The 19,983-nt window shown below is 46.7% G+C and overlaps 1 protein-coding gene and 1 pseudogene across 2 annotated transcripts in view; both read right to left on the reverse strand.

The window, feature by feature from the left end:
• Positions 1-2,218: 2,218 nt before the first annotated feature.
• Positions 2,219-19,983, reverse strand: part of CTXND1 (cortexin domain containing 1) — a 57,847-nt gene continuing 40,082 nt past the window's right edge. The window contains exons 4-5 of one of the 2 annotated variants that reach the window (XM_059912319.1): positions 7,607-7,768; positions 2,219-5,987 (exon numbers count right to left, since the gene is read on the reverse strand). In XM_059912319.1, the coding sequence (XP_059768302.1) occupies positions 5,746-5,925 (180 nt within the window). In that variant the 5' untranslated portion in view covers positions 5,926-5,987; positions 7,607-7,768 and the 3' untranslated portion in view covers positions 2,219-5,745. Of the gene's footprint in view, positions 5,988-7,606; positions 7,769-19,983 lie in introns of those variants that run through there. The other variant, XM_059912317.1, reaches the window with a different exon arrangement.
• Positions 10,652-12,631, reverse strand: LOC132360300 (histone acetyltransferase KAT7-like; annotated as a pseudogene).

Consider the following 19,983-nt stretch of genomic DNA (forward strand, 5'->3'; position numbering starts at 1 on the left):
TATTCACCTTAAACCAGAGACCAATATACGTTGGCATCTTCCCTTGAGCTGGATGATGCTAGTCTGGGAACCAAGGGATGGAAGCGAGAGTGATTCCTCTCACTATGATACCTAATAACCCAGTTATAGAATTTTTGTTTTCCATCCTGTGACCTTGGACTTGGTGGGTTTGGAAATTCCTAGTAACAAAGAAGAAATATTTCCACCAGGGAACATAGTTATGGGTCTGTTAAGTTGGAAACTGAGATCATCCTGTAGCCATTTGGGTCTCCTCATCTTGGACTAGGAGGTGGAGAAGGGGATCACTGTGCTGTCAGGGTGATTTATTCCAATATCTCAGAAGAAACGGTATTGCTCCACAATGAGGGCAAGGAGGACTAGCTCTGGAACCCAGGGATTCACTGGGGAATCTCTCGTTATTCCTCATCCCATATCCTACTCTGTAGGTCTGGGGTGGGGGCATGCATTTAGATTCCTAGCAAACTCCCCGGTGATGCTGATGCTATCTGTCCTACGACCGTAGCATGACTAGCGCTGTCCTAGGGCACCTGTTCCCTCCTGAGTATTCAAAAATGCTTCCAGGTGAGGCCTTCAAGGCCTTGTCAAGTTCTTTGAGGGGGTGGGGATCTGCGGAAACTGGCAACCAAAAAAGACAGGGCACCAAGAATTTGGATCCTTTGTGAAGAAAGATTTGGGTCATTCCACTGGATAAAAGACTCCAGCAGTGGAGGGACTGCCAGAAGGTAGAGGGGATACGGAATGGGTGGCAGAAGAATGACACTGTGGTTATCAACCTAGGCCTCCTGACCAGCCATAGAAGAGGGGACTCTAGCAGCGATGCTTTATATGAATTGTTTCATTCACTCACCTAGAGGGGGATACGTTACAATGTAAGTTCCAGGGGGTGTGGAACTAAACTGATAGCAACCTCAGACAATGTGGTTGTTGATGGGAATTTATATTTCTCCTATGTTGGGGACATATACATTTTCCCCATCCACGATGGATGCTGAGTGGTAATAGGGGTGCACTGTACTGGTTAGTTTTCGTTTGCTCTAGTTTGCTAATATATATGAAGGATATCACACAGAGTTTCCTGTCCTTTAGCTTCTGTTCTTGGCTGATGGCATAGGAGATTAGAGGGCAGAAGGTGAGAAATCAAGGTATATATTCTCTTCTCACTTGGTTGCACTTTGATTGTCTACCTGTGGCCATGGCTTTTGTTGGGGGACTCCTCTCCCACTGCTACAGCTTCCACTGGATTCTGGGAACACCCCTTCCCCTTGTTGCTTCAGGCCCAGGTGGTAATGGGCTCACCCTGTTGCCCGTCCATGGGTATTTTGCCAACCCCTTTCGTTTCCCTTAACCCTGCCCAACCTCTCTAAATATTCTTTCATTAAACCCTCTTCATTTAATGCTTTGGGTGTGCATCTCTTTCCTGCTAGGGTTCTGAGTGATACGAGTCCCAAAGACAAACTCCCCAGGAAGGAGGGAGAGTCTTAGCTGATGATGATCAAGGACATGAGGATTCAGGGGGCCGGTTGGTATGGCCGAGGCTGTCCTGTCCCTCTGAACACAGCCTACCTGGCTGTACTGTTTGGACAGAACGACTGGGCATGTGAATGTGGAACAGTGAGCTTAGCTCGAGCACCTCTCAGCAGACTGGGCTATAAACCAAAGAGGGCACTGCAGGTTGTCATCTATCACACACGTAGGACCCATCTTCAACAGCTAGACTGCGGGGTGTGAAACCACACTAGTGGACACACCAGGCTTTGAAATTCTCTCTACCTGATAATTGGAAGCAGGACCACCTCCTTTTGGATTGAGTTAGCCTCGAAATTCTGGGGCAATTTTATAGGAGAGGGAGTCACGGGTCTTTCAATTCAATAAGAGCATGTAGATATTTGAGCAACTAATTGGAAAAAATGAAATAGAGATGATGGGAATTGATATACCAGGCTGGTAAAACTAGTGTGCTATTATTCATATCAGCCTATCTGAGCATTCTCAGGGGTCACATTTATGCTAGCAACCGTCATTCTGATTTTTTTAAAATTAATTTTTATTGGAGTATAGTTGCTTTCTGATTTCCTGCTTCTGCTTATTTCTGCTACCTCACTTGTCCCTGGGATGACTATCCCTTTCCAGATTACATTTCTTCACATTGACCACCTTCCAGATGTCTTTATTGCCCCCAAATACCACAACCACAAAGTGGATTGTGTATCAGACTTTACTGAGGGTTTGGAGTAACATGGAGGGACTGTAGCAGAGCACAGAACAGGCAACAACGTAAAATAAGCCACGAGACACCACTGTCTGGAAAATCCATCACCCTTTCCCTGCAGCGGGGAGTTTCTCTCTGATCATATTTTGCCTTAAGTCCTGGATTAGGGCCAATGCCACAAATGCTTTTCATTTGCTCTCTGCCAGCTTCCAGTCTTCAAAAATTCTCTTCATTTCTTTTGCTGGAGAGTTTACCTCTCCATACCAAACCCCAAACTTCATCTCAGCTAGCTAGAAACTGGCTAAGATGCTCTGATGACAATGGACCATCTCCTCCATCCTTTAGCAGCTAAAGCAACAGCAGAAGCTTGAAATTTCAATTGGTTTTTCCCCTTAATATGATCAAATGTTTAGATGGCTCTTCGTCCCCCATGTGTCTCTAAGGCGGAGGAGGTGTTATTTAAATATTTATTCTCCACCATCCTGAGCAAGCCCAGGGTTCGTCATATCTGTCTGTAGCTTTCTTTTTTTTTTTTTTTTTTTTATTTTGCAACATGTATAATAGGGAAAATGAAGGCAATCCAAGTACTTATTAATAGGACTCTGGATAACTATGTACATGCACTAGATGGCATGGTTTATAGCCAGTAAAATGATAAATAGGAAGACTGTAGCAGAAACATGCTTATGATGAAATGTTAGGAGATGTTGATTTGAATGATGTAACCGAAGGCTTTTATGAAAAAAAAACATCTTGCACGTGGGCAAGGATTAGAAGGGAACACATGGACACACGATAGAAATCACTATTTTGTGGAGGCTTGGATTAGGAGTGATTCTGAAATTTTCCATCTTTTTCTGAAATATTATTTCCCTTTGCCACCAAAAAAAGAGTCAAGAGATAGAGTGGGAAATATTAGCAAATCTAGGTGTGGAAAAGAAATAATTGAGACCAAAGGATCCCCAGGGCAGTGCTTCTCAAACTTGAACATGCACACAAATTGCTCGGTAGATCTTGCTAAGAGATTCTTGGGCCCCATCTCCAGAGATTATGATTCTGTAGGTCTGGAGTAGGGGATCCATGATTTTGGATTTCTAACAAGCCCCTCAGTGTTGCAGATGCTATTTGTCCTTCATCATGGTTTGAGTAGCACAGCCCTCAGGCACCTGCTTTTCACTCCTGAGAGCTCTAAAGTATCTCCAAGTGAGGTCTTCAAGCCCTCTTCTTGTTCCTTGGGATCTGTTATTAACTGATTGGGCGTTGGTTCTGATTTGCATTGTAAATCCATGCTGATGAGCTTTTCACAGAAGTGCTTGGTATCTCTGAGGTAGGCTGCAGAGTGAAGGCTGCTGCTAGGCCTGAGGCAATGTACAAGGCCCTTGCTCTAGATCCTCCCCTCACACAGAGCTTCCAATGCACCTTGGTCCACTGCCTTTGCCAGCTGTCCCTTTGTGCATCCCACACAGTGGGGGTGTGGAGGAAGGAACAGCTAGATATGCCCTGGAATGCTGTCTGAGCAGCTGTGGCCTTGTTCACTTTCAGGGGTCACCTAGTGGTGATGGTGCTTTGGAAACCCACTTCCCAGGTGACCTGGGATGGAGTGGGACCCATGGCTGGGATGCAGGTGATGGGAAGGGAGCATTGAGCTTCTTCACAGCTGCAGGGCACTTCTGATGGGGATGGCAGGTGTGCCTTAGAGAGATGGAATAAATGCATTCAGAAGGAGGGGGAGTTCTGGTGGTCTAGTTTAACTTCATATTATGTTTGTGGGAATACCAATGACAATGATAATTACGTAAATTAATAGACACCATATCCCTTGAGGTCAGGTGCTGGGAGAGGTTGCTGTGAGTATTCCTCTGACCAGTGGTCCTGGCTCGGAGATTTGGCCTTTCAGAAGTGGCCCTGGGAACTGAGGAAAGCCCAGGGTTCCAGGCTCTGCAAAGAGGGGGGAAGCCAGACCTCTCTTCCTCCCAGCTCAGACCCCTGGCTTCTCCTGGGGTGGTAAAATCAAGAAAATACACCAATGTTTGCCCATCTTCTCTCATTTCATCCTCACAACAACCTTGTGAGGTAGATGTTATTCCCTCATTTTACAGATGAGGAAACTGGGGCTCAGAGAGGCTGAATTATTTGGGGTCATACAGCAAGGAAGTAGAGGATTTGGGACTTGGGACCAGGTTTGTGGGCTCTGGTCCAGTATTCTTGCTGCAAGGCCTTAGATGTAGGTGATGGGGTGGGAGGGGGTCAGAAGGGTGGGAAAAGAGGGAGAAGAGTCATTATCAACAACTTATCCCTTGTCTCCCCCCACAGCACGTTTACATTCAAAGCACTCCCACTCCTGTCCTTTCATTCACATGAGGTTTACACAAAACAAAAAGGGCAAGGCTTTTCCTTCCCTTTTTAAAATCAGGGAATGGAGGCACCGAGAGGTGAAGTGACTTGCTCAAGGTCACACAGCCTTAGAGTGACTGACAGGACTAGAAGCCAGGTCTTCCTGTCCGATATTAATCTCATAACTGTGTGCTCTCAAGAGGTCACTGGGTGAAATAATTTTGCATGAGGAAAAGTTAGTGAAAAAAAAAATGTAAGACTAAAGGAGATAATTATGCAACTATGACCTATCCACCTGATGGAATACTCTGCAGCCAGTAAAAATGATGGCTATAAAGAGTGCTTGATGAAATGAGAAAGTGTTCATGCTCTAATATGCAGTGATACAACATCATGCACACAGTATGATTTTGACTATTTAAAAATACATGTAAAAAATGCTGGGAGAAAATATATCAAAATGGTGGCTTTGGGGAAGTGGGATTATAAGTGTTATTTTCCCCCATCCTTCTATTTTTTCTGTATTTTCCCAAACTTCCAAAATACACATTTCATTTATAACAGGAAAAATATACCCCTCTATATTTTAGTTTCAAAAAATACTGTTGGGAAGCAGCCCCTGTGCCTTTTGTGAATTTGGGGTGATGCACCTTCCAACTCCTTTCCCACGTCACCACGCGCTCCATTGCTGGCCCATTGGGAAGGGGCTGGGGCTCAGGTGAACGTCTGTGCTGGGAGCCTCCAGGGCTAGTGTGTGTGCTACTTTGCATGTTAAGGGCAAGAGTCTCCTCAGAACGAGACCACTGTTGTTATGATGGTGGGTGACTGTCCCGTATCCGATGCCAAAAGGTGTGCGCGAGCCAGGGAAGGTGACCGCCCCCTAGGCTCACAGTGACTCCCCAGACTGGCACCCGGGCCTCCTGACTCCCGGCCCAGTGCTCTCATCCCCAGACTGGCCCACCACTGCAACACCCACAGCCTCCCGATCATCTCACCCTGCTGCTCCTGTGAGAGCAGGCAAGGCTAAGGTGAACCTTCTCCATCCCCGGGTGGCCAAATCCTTTCTCGCCTCCATGGGCTGGAAAGCCGGTGGCCAGGGGACAGAGGCACATCCTGGGGCAGCCCTGTCCAGAGAGCGCTGGGGTCTCGGTCCCCCGCCGCGGCCCCCGCCCGCGGGCGCCTCAGTCATCCAGGTGCTGCTCCTCCCAGGTGGATGTGGGGATGGCGCTGTAAGGGTCCATGATGACCTTGGCGCAGCGAATGATCATCACGACGAGGAAGAGGCAGAGGAAGACGAAGCAGGCCAAGGTCAGTCCTTTGTCCACGTCGACGTAGACGGGCTCAGGCGTGGGGTCCTCCATCCCTCGGCAGCGGCTTCGGGCTCCTCCTCCGGCTCACGGTTGACTGGTACCATCTTCCACCCCTGCAGAGAGCCACAGCAGTGGGGACCGGGGGGTCGTGCCACCTTGCCTGGGGTGCGGGCAGGGCACAGGCCTCCCCCTTCTTATATGTCCCCCTGGTGCGGGAGTCTGCTGCTCCCCTTCCCTCCCCCACATGAGGGCGAGGAGAGGAAGGGTCACGGGCCTTCTTTTCAGGCGCCTACGTGGTCTCAGCCCTGAACCTGATAGGCAACCCAGGTGTCAGGGCCCAGCCAGTGCGTCCTAGGGGGTGGGGGAGGTGACAGAGGAGGCCCAGCAGGGGTAGAGCTGGGCTGTAGCAGAAGCAGCTCCTGAGGATGGAGCCCCTGCAGTTGCCTCCACTCTCTGAAACCCTTTAGGACGAGTTATAATAATGCTTTCAACTCTGCCAAGCCACTGACTGAGGGAGATCAGAGAGCATTTTATTTTATTTTATTATCATTGTTTTTTTTTTGGCTGTGCTGCATCGGCTTGCGGGATCTTAGTTCCCCCACCAGGGATCGAACCCGTGCCCTCTGCAGTGGGAGCGCAGAGTCCTAACCACTGGACCGCCAGGGAAGTCCCCAGAAAGCATTCTAAAAAGTTAGGTAATTAATATATATTTTTTAAAGCAGTAGAACTTAGGTTTCAAATGAAAATGAACGTTGAACACCAATACATGAATAGATTGAAGAGGGGCTGCTGTCCCAGAGCTGGGTGGGCAGGCAGCGTGGAGGGTCTGCATCGCTTCCCCCTCCGTGGGGGCCTTCTGGGACTCCTGAGGGACTTTTGCTGAGCCCCAGAGTCACAGCTGGAACACTGCGGGTGTGACGGGAAGAACAGTTTTGGCAGTCAGGTGGACCCCGAGCCCAGCTGCCTTGCAGTGTAGTCCTGGGCAGTGTAAGGTTATCCTTGTATCAGGCCTACGCCTCCCTGCTGTGATAACACAGGGCGCGAGGCTGCATTGCAAGGGTGTGAGGATTCAGTGCATCTAGCGTGGTCCCCGGCCCTGTGGGTGCCCCAGAGCAGGCCGAGATGGCAGGTCACGTCCTTGCAGCCCAGCGGTCAGGGAGAGCTTAGGACGAGGGGCACTGATGCTCGTTATCATCAGCCCCCTCCCCCCCAACCCCGCTGAATATTCAGAGCCCTTGAGCTCTACATTGTGCTTTCACATCCAGTTTATTATTTGATCCTCACGACAGCCCAGGAGGCATGTTAGTTGTGTATCAATATGCCCATTTTATAAACATGGAAACTGAGTCACAGAAAGGGGGGAAATGACTTACCCAAGGTCCCACATCCCAAACCCTAAGCCTCTGCATGCCTCTCTCTTCTCTGATGGAAAGTAAAGTGGGGACCCATCTCCCCCACCCACTTTGCAACTTCAGAAGGGCACCTATGCAGCCCTGGGCTGGCTGGTCCTGGCATATCTGTAACCACAGGTGACTATGCTTTCCCCTCCACTTTTTTTTTTTTTTTTTTTAAGTTTTTTTGGCCGCGCCACATGGCATGCGGGATCTTAGTTCCCTGACCAGGGATCGAACCCATGCCCCCTGTGTTAGAGGTGCTGGACCGCCAGGGAAGTCCCGCTTTCCCCTCTTTCAGACCTCGTCTCCATCCTCACCCCTTCCCAGAGGGCACTGACCTGCTGGTCGGAGTGATCACCACTTCACAAGGGCCACTGGGTGGGCTCGCACCCTGGGTGGGGCTGCTCCAGGAGGGAGGGGGAGTGACCAGACATCACAGCTGGGAGCCAGTGAGAGCAGTGGCCTTTCCCTTAGAGAGCAGGTGCCCACACTGGCAGCAGCTGGAACAGAACAGGACAGAAGAAGGCTGATTACCTCCCAAGATGCCCACACCCAGTTGTGAGCTGGGCTGGCAGGAAGGTCTGGCCTGGGCAGCTTCTCCCTGGGCATGGTGGTGGGAGCGGCCACAATTTATTCTGATGCTGTTTTTTCTTTCCTTCTCTCTTTTAAAAAATATAACATTAAAAAAAATTGTGGTGAAATATACATGACATAAAATTTACCATAGTGACCGTGGTTAAGTGCACAGTTCAGTGGCTTTAGGACATTAAATCGTTGTACAGCCATCACCACCATCCATTTCCAGAAATCTTTTCATCTTGCAAAACTGAAACTCTGTGCCCATGAAACAACTGGGCTGAATTGGGAGGTTGGGATTGACATACATACATTACTATGTATAAAATAGATAACTAATGAGAACCTAGTGTATAGCACAGGGAACTCTACTCATTGCTCTGTGGTGACCTAGGTGGGAAGGAAATCCAAAAAAGAGGGGATATATGTATATGTATAGCTGATTCATTTTGCTGTACAGTAGAAACCAACACAACATTTTAAAGCAACTATACTCCAATAAAAATTAATTTAAAAAATAAAAAATATAACATTTTTAAAAATTGTGGTCAAATATACATGACATAAAATTTACCATAGTGACTGTTGTTAAGTGCACAGTTCAGTGGCTTTCGGACGTTCAAATCGTTGTATAGCCATCAACACCATCCATCTCCAGAACTCTTTTCATCTTGCAAAACTGAACTCTGTGCCCAGGAAACAACGGGTCCCCATTTCCCCCTTCCCCTCAGTCCCTGGCATCCACAATTCTATGCTCTAGGTACCTCATATAAGTGGAACGATACAGCATTTTTCTTTTTGTGACTGGCTTATTTCACTTAGTGTAATGTCCTCAAGAGTCATTCAATGAATGTCAGAATCTTCTCTCTTTTTTAGAGGCTGAATAAATATTCTATTGTATGAATATACCACGTCTTGTTTATCCATTCATCCATTGATGGACACTTGGGTTGTTTCCATCTCTTGGCTATTGTGAATAATGCTGCTGTGAACATGGGTGTACAGATATCTCTTTGAGGCCCTGTTGCAATTCTTTTTTTTTTTTTTTCTTTTGAACAGAGAACATGCTTTATTGAGGAGAAGATATAGAACAGCACATTCTACCACATGTGGGGAAGGGTTAGCTTCTGTAAAAGGCCTTTACCCCTTAAGAAAACCCCCAGTGAAGTTGCTTTTGGATAAATTTTAACAGTGACACTGAAACTGGCAGGGAGCTGCCCCTGAACATGCTTAAAATTAGCTCCCCCCAACCCACAGTGAATATAAGTAGTGTACAAAGATGACAAGAGAAAGGCACAAATGACCAGAGCTGGGATTGTGGTGAGGGTTCCACATGAAGACAGTGGTGTTGTAGGAGACCAAGTTGGAAAGGGTGACATGTCATACATCAAAAGCTGCCCCAAGGTAGCAGGTTATAAGGGGCTAGAGAGAAATTAGAGGGAGTATCTCTTCCTTCACTTAACCAACACCAAAAATAGGAGACCAGAGAATGGGGGGATGGTGGTAAATCCCAAAAAAGGAAATGGAGGAGGAGTTCTTGGAAGGGCATAAGCACTTTAGTCCTAGAGGGAGGGTGAGACACTGTTGAAAAGGGAAGCAAACCCTGGCAGTGGTGACCATTCTGCCTTGCTGAGCCATGGGCTGAGACACAGAAGTCATTTTCAGTCACTTCTCCAAGGGTGTTCAGACAAAAGCAAGGTAACTTATGTGGAAGTATAGGTGTGCTATATCAGACTGGTACTGGTGAAAAGGTCTCTGCAGTATAATTAACCAGTTAACATGCAGCATGAAAGGGAGAACTGGAAATTATTTGGGCACCTGCAAACGTAAAGACGGGCAGGGAGTAAAGAGAAGAAAACATTTACTACTGGGCACTTTCTGGTGAGGCAAAAAGTAGTATTCCATTCCCTTCCACCAAGACGTTGCCCACTGCCCACAGGTGAGCTCAAATCCAAATACAGAATCACCACCTCTCAATTCTTTTCTCCACCTCATTCAGATAATGTGCCATAACCGAGACTAATCCCTGCGAGAGTCTTCAAAAGTATTTGGCTCTGGTCAGCCTGATACTGATCAAAAACAGGTCTTTCAGTAAAAATGGAGGAAAAAACTTAAAGTGAGATGAAATCCAAAGGGAAGGGACCCCTCCCAGCACACACACACACTCAGAAGTGTTACCTCTTCCCTGCCCCTCCAAAAACACATGTAAGGAATAACTGGGAAGGTCCTGGTGGCGGTAACCAGAGTTGGTGGCCTGGTGACCGGGCGGCAAGAAGCACTATTACAAAGTTTAGAGGACACGACACGACCTCATGGGGCCAGAAGAGAGAACCAGTGACTGGACAGGTACAGTACCAAAACAGAACACCCTGGGTCAGTGCTACGAGGGATCTGCACTCAAGTTAATACAGATCCCATCCAGGCAACCTCACTGAGGCCGAACAACAGTTCCTCAGGGGCTTCCCTGGTGTCACAGTGGTTGAGAATCCGCCTGCCAATGCAGGGGACACGGGTTTGAGCCCTGGTCTGGGAAGATCCCACATGCCGTGGAGCAACTAGGCCCGTGAGCCACAATTGCTGAGCCTGCGCGTCTGGAGCCTGTGCTCCGCAACAAGAGAGGCCGCGATGGTGAGACGCCCGCGCACCGCGATGAAGAGTGGCCCCCGCTCGCCGCAACTAGAGAAGGCCCTCGCACAGAAACGAAGACCCAAAGCAGCCATAAATAAATAAATAAATAAATAAAAATTAAAAAAAAAAAACAAAACAGTTCCTCAGAACCAGCGTCTGCAGTGTACACGAAGGTCGGAGCCAGGACAGTCCTGAGGGGGATGGCCTTCCTGAAGGATACTGTACTTGCCAATCACAAGAGCAACAGAAATGACAGACAGATCCCTAGAGTACAGATTCCTACTGCTGGGGTTTGCTGGCTCGGAGTAACCGGTCACTTTAAGTGCCCTTCGGAGGGGTCCCTTTTAAACAGCTTGGATCCATGGTTTTATTGGAGTTGGATCTTTTGGCCTCTTTGGCTATCCACTCATCAATCAGGTCCTGTCTCTTCAAAACTAGGTGTTTTCCTTTCCAATATCTGAGCATCTGAAGGGCTTGCAGAATGCTGACAATGTCCACAGGATTCACAGCTGTCTCCTGGCTAATTTCTTTGAGAGAAATCTCTTTGCCTTGGAAGTTATGCAGGTAACGAAGAAGCACTTCTTCCAGTAACTGCGGCAGCTTATGAGCCCCAGACCTGAGAGCGGACGTAATGGGGAGCCAACTTTTTCTTCCACTTTGGAAAGCAAATAACTGAAACCAATGAGCATCTTGCCATAGCCCTGTCTCATGTACTGAGGCATGGTAAGGATACAGGATACATTGTGGTGGAGGAATGACTTCTTTTCCTCGGAAAACTATCCAGTCAGGTGACAATCAGTGTTGTCTGCTTCTGTCATAACATAGAACAGGAAGGGTTCCACATCATAATATAATGTCTTGTGGTCCAGAAAAACCTTGGCCAACAGGCACAGTTTTTGGCAGTAGATTTTGTTTTTCTTGCCATTCGCTTCAAACACAGAGATTGAACCTTTGCATTATATCTCATCTCCCGGTGAGTGTTTCCACACACACTTAGCCATGTGTCAGCAGAGTATTGTCTGGCTCTTCATGTATTTTAAACAGAATTCTCACATGTAAAGACATCTCAGTCGTGCATATTCCTTAGGATAGGGAGAATGGTACCAAGTATCAAGCTCATAGCGACAAAAAAGCAATAGCTTTAATCATGTTGCTCCCCTCTGTGATTCGGTCTTGCAGCCTTAACTTCTCCAGACTCTCTGAAGCCCGGGCTTGTGCTCTTCCGAAAAGATCCAAGTCATACTCGCTAGTCAGGTTTTCCAAGAGAGGTTCCCGTATGTTCCCATAGGTCTGCCTGTGTCCCATATATTTCTCTTTCTGTTCTTTGCTCAGCCCAGAATTTCTTTTCTTCCTGAGTTCAGCAACCTTTTCCTTACATCGCAACTGCCTCTCTGTTGGTGCCTGGCGCCTGGTTGCATGCCTGTTGCTGCCATCTTGCCTGTGGGACAGCATCTTTCTTCTCTCTGCTTATCCTGGCTCTGTGCTCTCACCTTGCATTTATCAGCTGAGAGGTTATGATAGAGAGGGCATCCTGATGTAAAGAAATGTCCCTCGTGTTTTCCTGTAAGGTGTCCTAGGGAGTTACAGCCTGGTGTAGGACCGTTCCTACTGAAATTGTAGCTTTCATGGAAGTGGCAGCGCTTGGGGCGATGAGAGAGATCACTGCCCGCGTCCTTCAGGGACATGTCCTTGGCAGTGCTCTCATCGTGAGACACGTTGGGGCTGGAGATGTCTATATCAGACTCAGAAGAAGGGGTATTTCCAGCTGGCGTTCGAGGTGGAGACTCATCATGATCAGCTGTATTTTTAGTTTCTCTATCTGAAAAGTCAACCACTGGCTCACTTTCTGAGGCAGATGAACGAGTCTGCCGAAGCGGGTATTTTTTCAGAGGCACTGGGGTGGGCTGCTGCTGACGACGCGTCACTGTCCTGGTAGAATAAGCAGGCCCCTCGGTGCCGAAGGACTGCGCATTTCCAACAGGACTGGCATCTTGGGAACTCTGGCTTAGCTGGGCTGAGGAGCGGGTGACTTGGGCAGATGGCCGGGATGTGCCATCACTCTCTGAATTGTCTGTGTGCTCGAGATCTGTAGAAAAATCGGAATCTTCGGTTCTATCTGAACTACTGCCTACGTTCCTCTTTCTTTGCGGCATTGCCGGCAGCTGTGGCCCACCGGTTCCGATTCGGGCAGCGGCGGCAGCAGCAGTAGGAACAGTGGCTCCGGCGGGCTCCGTGGCGGCCTCTGTAGCGTCCCAACCCTGCGGACGATCCCAAGTGCCTCCTGCTTCACAGCGTCTAGAGCTTTCTCCTGTTGCAATTCTTTTGCACAAGTGGAATTGTTGGATCAACGGTAATTCTATTTTTAATTTTTTGAGGATTAAATTTAACATCGTTGTATAAAACAATACTTTTACACAGTTCAAAATTCAAAAAGTACAAGAAGAAAACTACGAAGAGCAGTTTTTAACGACTTCTCTCTCCAAGCAATCCAGTTCATTTCCAGACAGACAACTACTGTTATGAGGTCCTCAGACATCCCTCTCATCTGGAGGTATTCAATGCATAGACATTGTATTTGCAACTATTTACATGGTGTTTACATTGGGTATCATAAGGAATCTACAGACGATTTAAAGTATCCAGAAGGACGTGCATGGATTACATGCAAATACTATGCCATCTTATATAACGGGCTTGAGCATCTGTGGATTTTGGTATCCAGTGGAATCCTGGAACCGACTCCCCACAGCTACTGAGGGACAGTTGTATTGCCTAATCATGTTTGCTTTGTCTTTTCTTTTTCCAGAAATATATCCTTCTGTTGTAACTACTAGGGCATGCAGGACCACTTCCTCTCACCCTATCCAGTGGTGACGCCATCTTGAGTGTGGTGTACATTTTCCACTCAGGGCACCCACGGAACTCTTAGGGTTCCTTGGACCATACTTTGAAAATACAGATCTAGTCCACCTCTCTCCATTTCAGAAATGAAGAGACTGGAATTTAGGGAGGTGGAGGGGTTTTCTCAGCATCTCAGAGTGATAGCATAGCTGACCTTGGAGCACACTCACATTTCTGACCCCAGCCAGGCCTGTGCTTTGGGCCACACGCACTGAAGCCACATGGTCCTTGGTGGCTCTCAGGGACGGAGGGACATGCTGGAGTTTCATGCTCTTGTGTTTCACAGCTGCACCCAGTGTGACCTCTCAAGCACAGACTCTGAAATCCCTGGCCAACGGTCTGCCTTAAGTTAATATCAGATACCCTGCACCAATTGTAAAAGTCAGACCTCAGAGAAATTGTCTCGTTACCCTCTCGTGTCTTGTATGGGGCGAGAATTGGTCCCTATAACCTGGTAACATGCCCCAGAGGAAGATTATCAGCATTTTCTGGATGCTTCCGGCTGGAATGAGCGCCAAGGACTTGGATGCAAAGAACAAATTCATCTTTCCTCCCTCCAGACGGAGCGTGCGCATTAATCTTAGTTACTGGGCCGGCACACGTCCCTTCCAGCCCCGTTTCCCAGTGAGGACCTGACACCCGGGAGCGATGCAACACTGAACTCGGCTGCCGTCCCCTGGGAGCTGAGGAGCCGGCCTTCCCAGGGGCCAGCTCAGTGGCCCCCAACAGAACTGAACCGTCCTTCAGCATGGCGCCTGCGCAAGCCAGATGCTCCATCTGCCACGGTCTTGGGGCGGCTGGAGGTGAACTTGCTTGAGTCCGGGCTTCTGGTCTGGGCGAGGGAATGACCCTGAAGGGGAATGGCTGCTGGGCTGAGCCAGCACACTTGTGGAAGTGAGCGGTTTTAGGGTTGGGGTGTAGAAGGTCCACGTGGAAAAGAGTCCTGCCAGATGCCATGGGAGAGTCACAGGACAAAGTGACCAGTCCAAATAGAGGCCCTGGAAACAAGTATCTCAGTCAGGGTTTTGGGAAACAAACAAGCAATAGGGCAGCCACAGTTCAAAGGGAACACAAATAGAGGATTTACATACAAATGTGTGTGCTACCCCGGGGCTGGAAGTGGGGTGCTCGAGACCTTACTCCCTGGGCTGACATATTTCTTTGTTTCTGTACATATGTGTGCCTTACCTGCTAGGGCTACCATAACAAAATGCCACCGACGGTGTGGCTTAAACAACAGAAATTAAGTTTCTCACAATTCTGGAGGCGCTAAGTCCCAGATCAAGATCTGGCGGGGTTGGTTTTTCGTGAGAGTTTTTCTCCCTGGCTTGCAGACAAGCCTCCTTCTCGCTGTGTCCTCACATGGCCTTTCTTCAACGTATTGGGTTAGCCATAAGTTTCGTTCGGGTTTTTCTGTAACATCGTACCGAAAATCCGAACAAACTTTTTGGCCAGCCCAATATGAGCACGAAAGGAGGGAGAGAGACATTGCCCTCTCTTCCTCTTCTTATAAGACCACCAGTCCTATCAGGCGAAGACCCCACCTTTATTCCCTCGTTTGACCTTAATTACCTCCTAAATGCCTTATCTCCAACACATTGGGAGTCAGGGCTTCAACATATGAATTTTGGGGCAGGGGGTACAAAATTCAGTCCATAGCAGTGTGTCAGTTCCTCAAGGGCAGGGTCCAAGTCTGGCCGAGGGGCACTGCCAGCCTGGAACCAGGCCAGGCCCACCCCTTGTGGGTTCACAGGAAAGGTCAGAGGTGATGCAAACCTGCACTTCGCCGCTGCCCTCTGGACACCAATGGGAGGAAGCAAGGGGACTGAAAAAGCATGTCACTTATTACTGTGGGGAGAAACAACGGGCTGTATCGACATTGTGGATTCAATCAGGTAACAAAGATTGGAGCTGATCACGTGCAATCATCCACTGGTTCTATAAATAGTAGCGGAGCCATTATGAAATGTGACCTGTCAGAATCACTTCCCCACATGACAGATGGGTTAAGTGGATGACATTTGCTCAGGACACAGAAGATGTCCAGTGTCATAACCCGACACCAATTACGTTGTCCTGTGGGACTGCGCTTGGTGGCTCCACGCCTCCATCAGAGCAATTAACAGGCTTGCCAGAGGGAAATGATGAGTATATGCTAAGAGATGATTAAGACCATAACTGCTACCAGGGCGGGAAGGATGTATGGAGGGGATGGGATTCATGGAATATTGTGGTGAGAACTTGTTATCTTCCAATATTTAAATATCCCTAACTTCTAAGAAACATTGCAGAGCAAGGAGGCTGTATGAAGCAGCACCGTTTCAGATAAAAGAAAAGAGACTATTTCTGCCAAGAGAATGCATCATCATTGTATCATACTTCCATAAGCCGTCATACCAGTTCTGCTGTATCACTTTTATAATACGATGCTGATGCTGTTGGCCTCACTTAGATCTCGTACTCCCTTAACTATTCGGTGTGCACACCCCCCAGCCTCTGTATGTTTTGATCCTAGCAGCTCACACCTACTGTTTTTTAGAAGACTGCCCTTGGACTACTGCAGCTGCTTCACCCATGCGTGCAGATAACTCGAAATGCCTAGAAGTTTACATCAAGGACTCTTACCCTACCCAGATTGCACAAGATGCTAAAATTAGGAGATTCACTATCAGGAAAGCGTGTTCTGAACAGAAGGCCAAGGGTGGGACTGGACAACCTTTTGCTAATGCCGAAGAGATTAGATGTGCCACTCAGCCATCTCAGCAGAAACCAGGAATAGAAATGAGATTATCCAGAAAAGGTCTTTGGAGGACTCTCTTATCTAATGGAGTGAATCCCTGGGACATGCATGGGTAATATACAAAGGGTTTGAGAATGTTACATTAGAAATGCTGCTGGCTGGAACCGAAAGGGACAGAGACAAGATAAAACGAAGGAAGGCTGTTGGACTCTAAAATTTCTACAGGCAGGAACAGGATGATAAAACTAGTCAGCTACAAAGTGTTCTACTCTTCAAGACAATAGAATAATGACTCTGAGAAGAAGAGCTTTGTCTCAGAGTGCAGAGCTGTGTGGATCCTTGAGTCACAGATTATTCCCAGACCTTGAAAACTAATGAAGATTTCCCGGTTGGATTTTGAAATTGCTTGGGACTGGTGACTCCTTTCTTCCTTCCATTTTTTTTCCTCCTTTAAAATGGGAATGTGTGTAACTGTTATCCTATGCCTGTCTCACCACTGTATTTTTGGAGCAGATAACTTGACTTCTAGTTCCACAGATGGAATTTTGCCCCAGGCTGGATCATATGCAGAGTTTTACCCATACTTAATTTAGATAATTTAGATTTGGAGTTGATAATTTTGGACTTTGAGTTGATGCTATAATGGGTTGAGAATTTTGGGGATGTCAGAATGGGGTGAATGTATATAGGATAGATATGAATCTTTGGAAGCCAGAGAGTGGATTTCAGTAGATTGAATAATACCTCCTCAAGAAGTCCACAACTGAACCTTTGGAATCTGTGAATGTTATCTTATATGGCAAAAAGAACTTTGCAGATGTCATTAAGTTAAAGATCTTAACATGGCGAGATTATCTTGGGTTCTCTGGCTGAGTCCTAAATGTAATCACAAGTGTCCTAGAAGAGTAATTATAGAGGGAGATTTTTGGCTACAGTGGAGGAGGAAGTGTGACCACAGAAGCAGAGACTGGAATGATGATGCCAGAAGCCAAGGAATTCTGGAAGCCTCTCTAAGTGAAAGAGGCAGGGAATGAATTCTCCCCTGGAGCCTTCCATAGGAACCAGCCCAGCTGACACCTTGATTTTAGCCCCTTAAGACTCATTTTGGATTTCTGACCTCCAGAACTGTAACAGAATATATTTCTGTTGTTTTAAGCCGCTAAGCTTGTGGTCATTTGTTACATAGGCAACAGGAAGTCACTGTAGAGGTTTAAGATAAAGGCATTTCTGTACACAGTCCTTTTGATTCTTACATTCGATCTATAAAAGACATGCTCTATTTCCCCAGGTTTGGAGAAATGGAAACAAATCAATCAAAGGTACACAAGAACATGATGTCTACTTACTAGAGGAGGAGTGACTCACTGGCAGGCTGTCAGAAAAACACACCTTAAAAGGGAACTGAAAACCAAAATGAAGGTGGAACAAGAGCACACCAGCTTTGGGCACTGATGCAAGTCAGACAAAGGCAGCCATATAGTTGGGGAAAGAGAGGGGAAAGAAATTGCACAAAGATATGGAGAGGACTTCCCTGGTGGTGCAGTGGTTGAGAATCTGCCTGCCAATGCAGGGGACAAGGGTTCGAGCCCTGGTCCGGGAAGATCCCACATGCCACGGAGCCACTAAGCCTGTGCGCCACAACTACTAAGCCTGCGCTCTAGAGCCCACGAACCACAGCTACTGAAGCCCGTGTGCCTAGAGCCCGTGCTCCGCAACAAGAGAAGCCACCGCAATGAGAAGCCTGCACACCGCAATGAAGAGTAGCCCCCGCTCGCTGCAACTAGAGAAAGCCCGCGCACAGCAATGAAGACCCAATGCAGCCAAAAATAAATAAAAGTAAAAAAAAAAAAAAAAAGATACGGAGAGTTTCATCAGGGGTCTTGCTGAGGCTGTAACATCAAGAACTGAGGCAGGGAGCGTGGTGCAGTGGGAGCTGTGGATCTTGCCCTTCCCACCCTGCTGATCCTTCAGGCATGGCAGTCACAGCAACAAGAGAAGCCAGAGCAAGCGCATCAGTAGAGACCCTGAGAGGCAATGAGCGGAGAACAGGGGCAAGGCTGTTCTCGTCCTTACACTAAAAGATCCATTATTTGTGCTAAACTTAGTGAACTTCTCTTCCTTATAGAATCACTCTCAAATAGAAAACACCTGAAAAAAATCATCTTCATTTCTGGAAGGCAGTGCGCTGAATAATGCCAGGAAGGGCACTAGCTTTCTACTGGTTACGAGGAGCGTGTTAAAAAAAAAGATAATGCTACATTGTTATGGTGTATATATATATATATATATATAGTGTATATATATAATGCTCTATAAGGTGGTGTGACACCACGGGAAAACTGAGACTCTGGACACATGGATGTGGGTTCGAATTCTGACTTCACTGTTTACTAGTGGAGGATCTTGAAAAAGTTACCCCCATTAAGACTCAACCTCCTTGCCTATAAAATAGGGCTAACTATGCCTATCTCATGGGGTTGGCATGTGGATCAAATGCAAGAATGGTCCTTTTCTGGCCCAGATCTTTCCCCTTCTCCCATGAGCGCAGGGACAAAACACACTTGGAAAGCTTGACACTACTCTTGGTCTGCTGAGAGCCTGCTCTCTGATTTTTTTTACCTCCTTTGATAAGCTTACTTTCAGACTCCCCTCTGTTTGTCCGCAGACCGTGTTCCCAAGTCACCTGCTTGGTTCATGGGTTCAGTGTGCATACGGGGATGTGGAGTTGAGTCACCCAGACCCTCTTGGTCTCAGTCTGGCCTGCAGGTCTCTCTGCTCTTCCCCACAGTTCAGAACATCCTTCTGGTACCCTCCCTGTGCTGACTCCTGCTTGTGCTTTCCACTGAAAAGCAGATGATGACTACACAGCTACCCTCCACACCTGGCCTGTGACTTCTCAGGCCTCTGGGAAGAGCATGTCATATCCTGTCCATGACCTGCTCCTGTCATTTGCCTCAGACTTTTTCAAACTTCCAGGAAACAGGAAATATCTCAGAAGTAAGGGAAAACAGAAATGAATATGATTGCTCAAACAATAAGTATCATGGCATACCTAGGAGTTAAATTACACTTGGAATAGGAATTTCAGGAGGAGAGAAAAGAATAGAGACTTACACCTACATTTTTCTTGGTGACCTCTGACTTTCAAAGATAGTGGGGAAGAAAAAAAGCTATGAGGTTATAAAGAGAGAGAGAAAAGTAGGCTATTCACAGAGCGTAAGAAAATAATGTCAATAGACTGGCATCAGATTCTCCTCTATAGCACTAACTACTTGAGAACAGGGAACAATATCTTTAGGATTTTGAAGGGGAAGAGTAAAAACAAAGAATTCTGTATAAAATAATGCTATTCAGCTGTGAGAGCAACAGAAAGACATCTTCAGATATTAATGGATTTGAAGTACCCATCTCATGCATACAAGTCCTCCATCCTTCCAGCCAAAAAAAACTTGCTTGAAGAGGTACCCCTTTCAATTAATGAATATTGATATAAATGAATAAATTTATTCATACCAATAAATAAATCAAAGTGAAAGATTCAAGGGAGAGGAAGACATGCAGAGAATAATAAAACCAATAAAAGAATCTATAGTGTAAATAATTATAATAAATATAGGTATAAAACAATGTAAATGTTAAAAAAAGTATTTTAAAAATAAAAGTTACATAACATAAAGACTTTATAAAAATAATCTGTATCTAAAATTCCACATTATTTCAATAAAAATTAAGGGAGGGAAGGGGGAAGGAAATCAGAATATAATAAATTTTTAATATTATTTGGGTAATGTAAATATTTTAATAACTTTAATTAATTCAATAATTTAATGCCAGTTCTATTTTAATGTTGATAGAGTAGTGTAGGTTAAG

Source organism: Balaenoptera ricei, chromosome 2 (genome assembly GCF_028023285.1).
Source record: "Balaenoptera ricei isolate mBalRic1 chromosome 2, mBalRic1.hap2, whole genome shotgun sequence".
In the NCBI taxonomy this organism is placed as follows: Eukaryota; Metazoa; Chordata; class Mammalia; order Artiodactyla; family Balaenopteridae; genus Balaenoptera; species Balaenoptera ricei.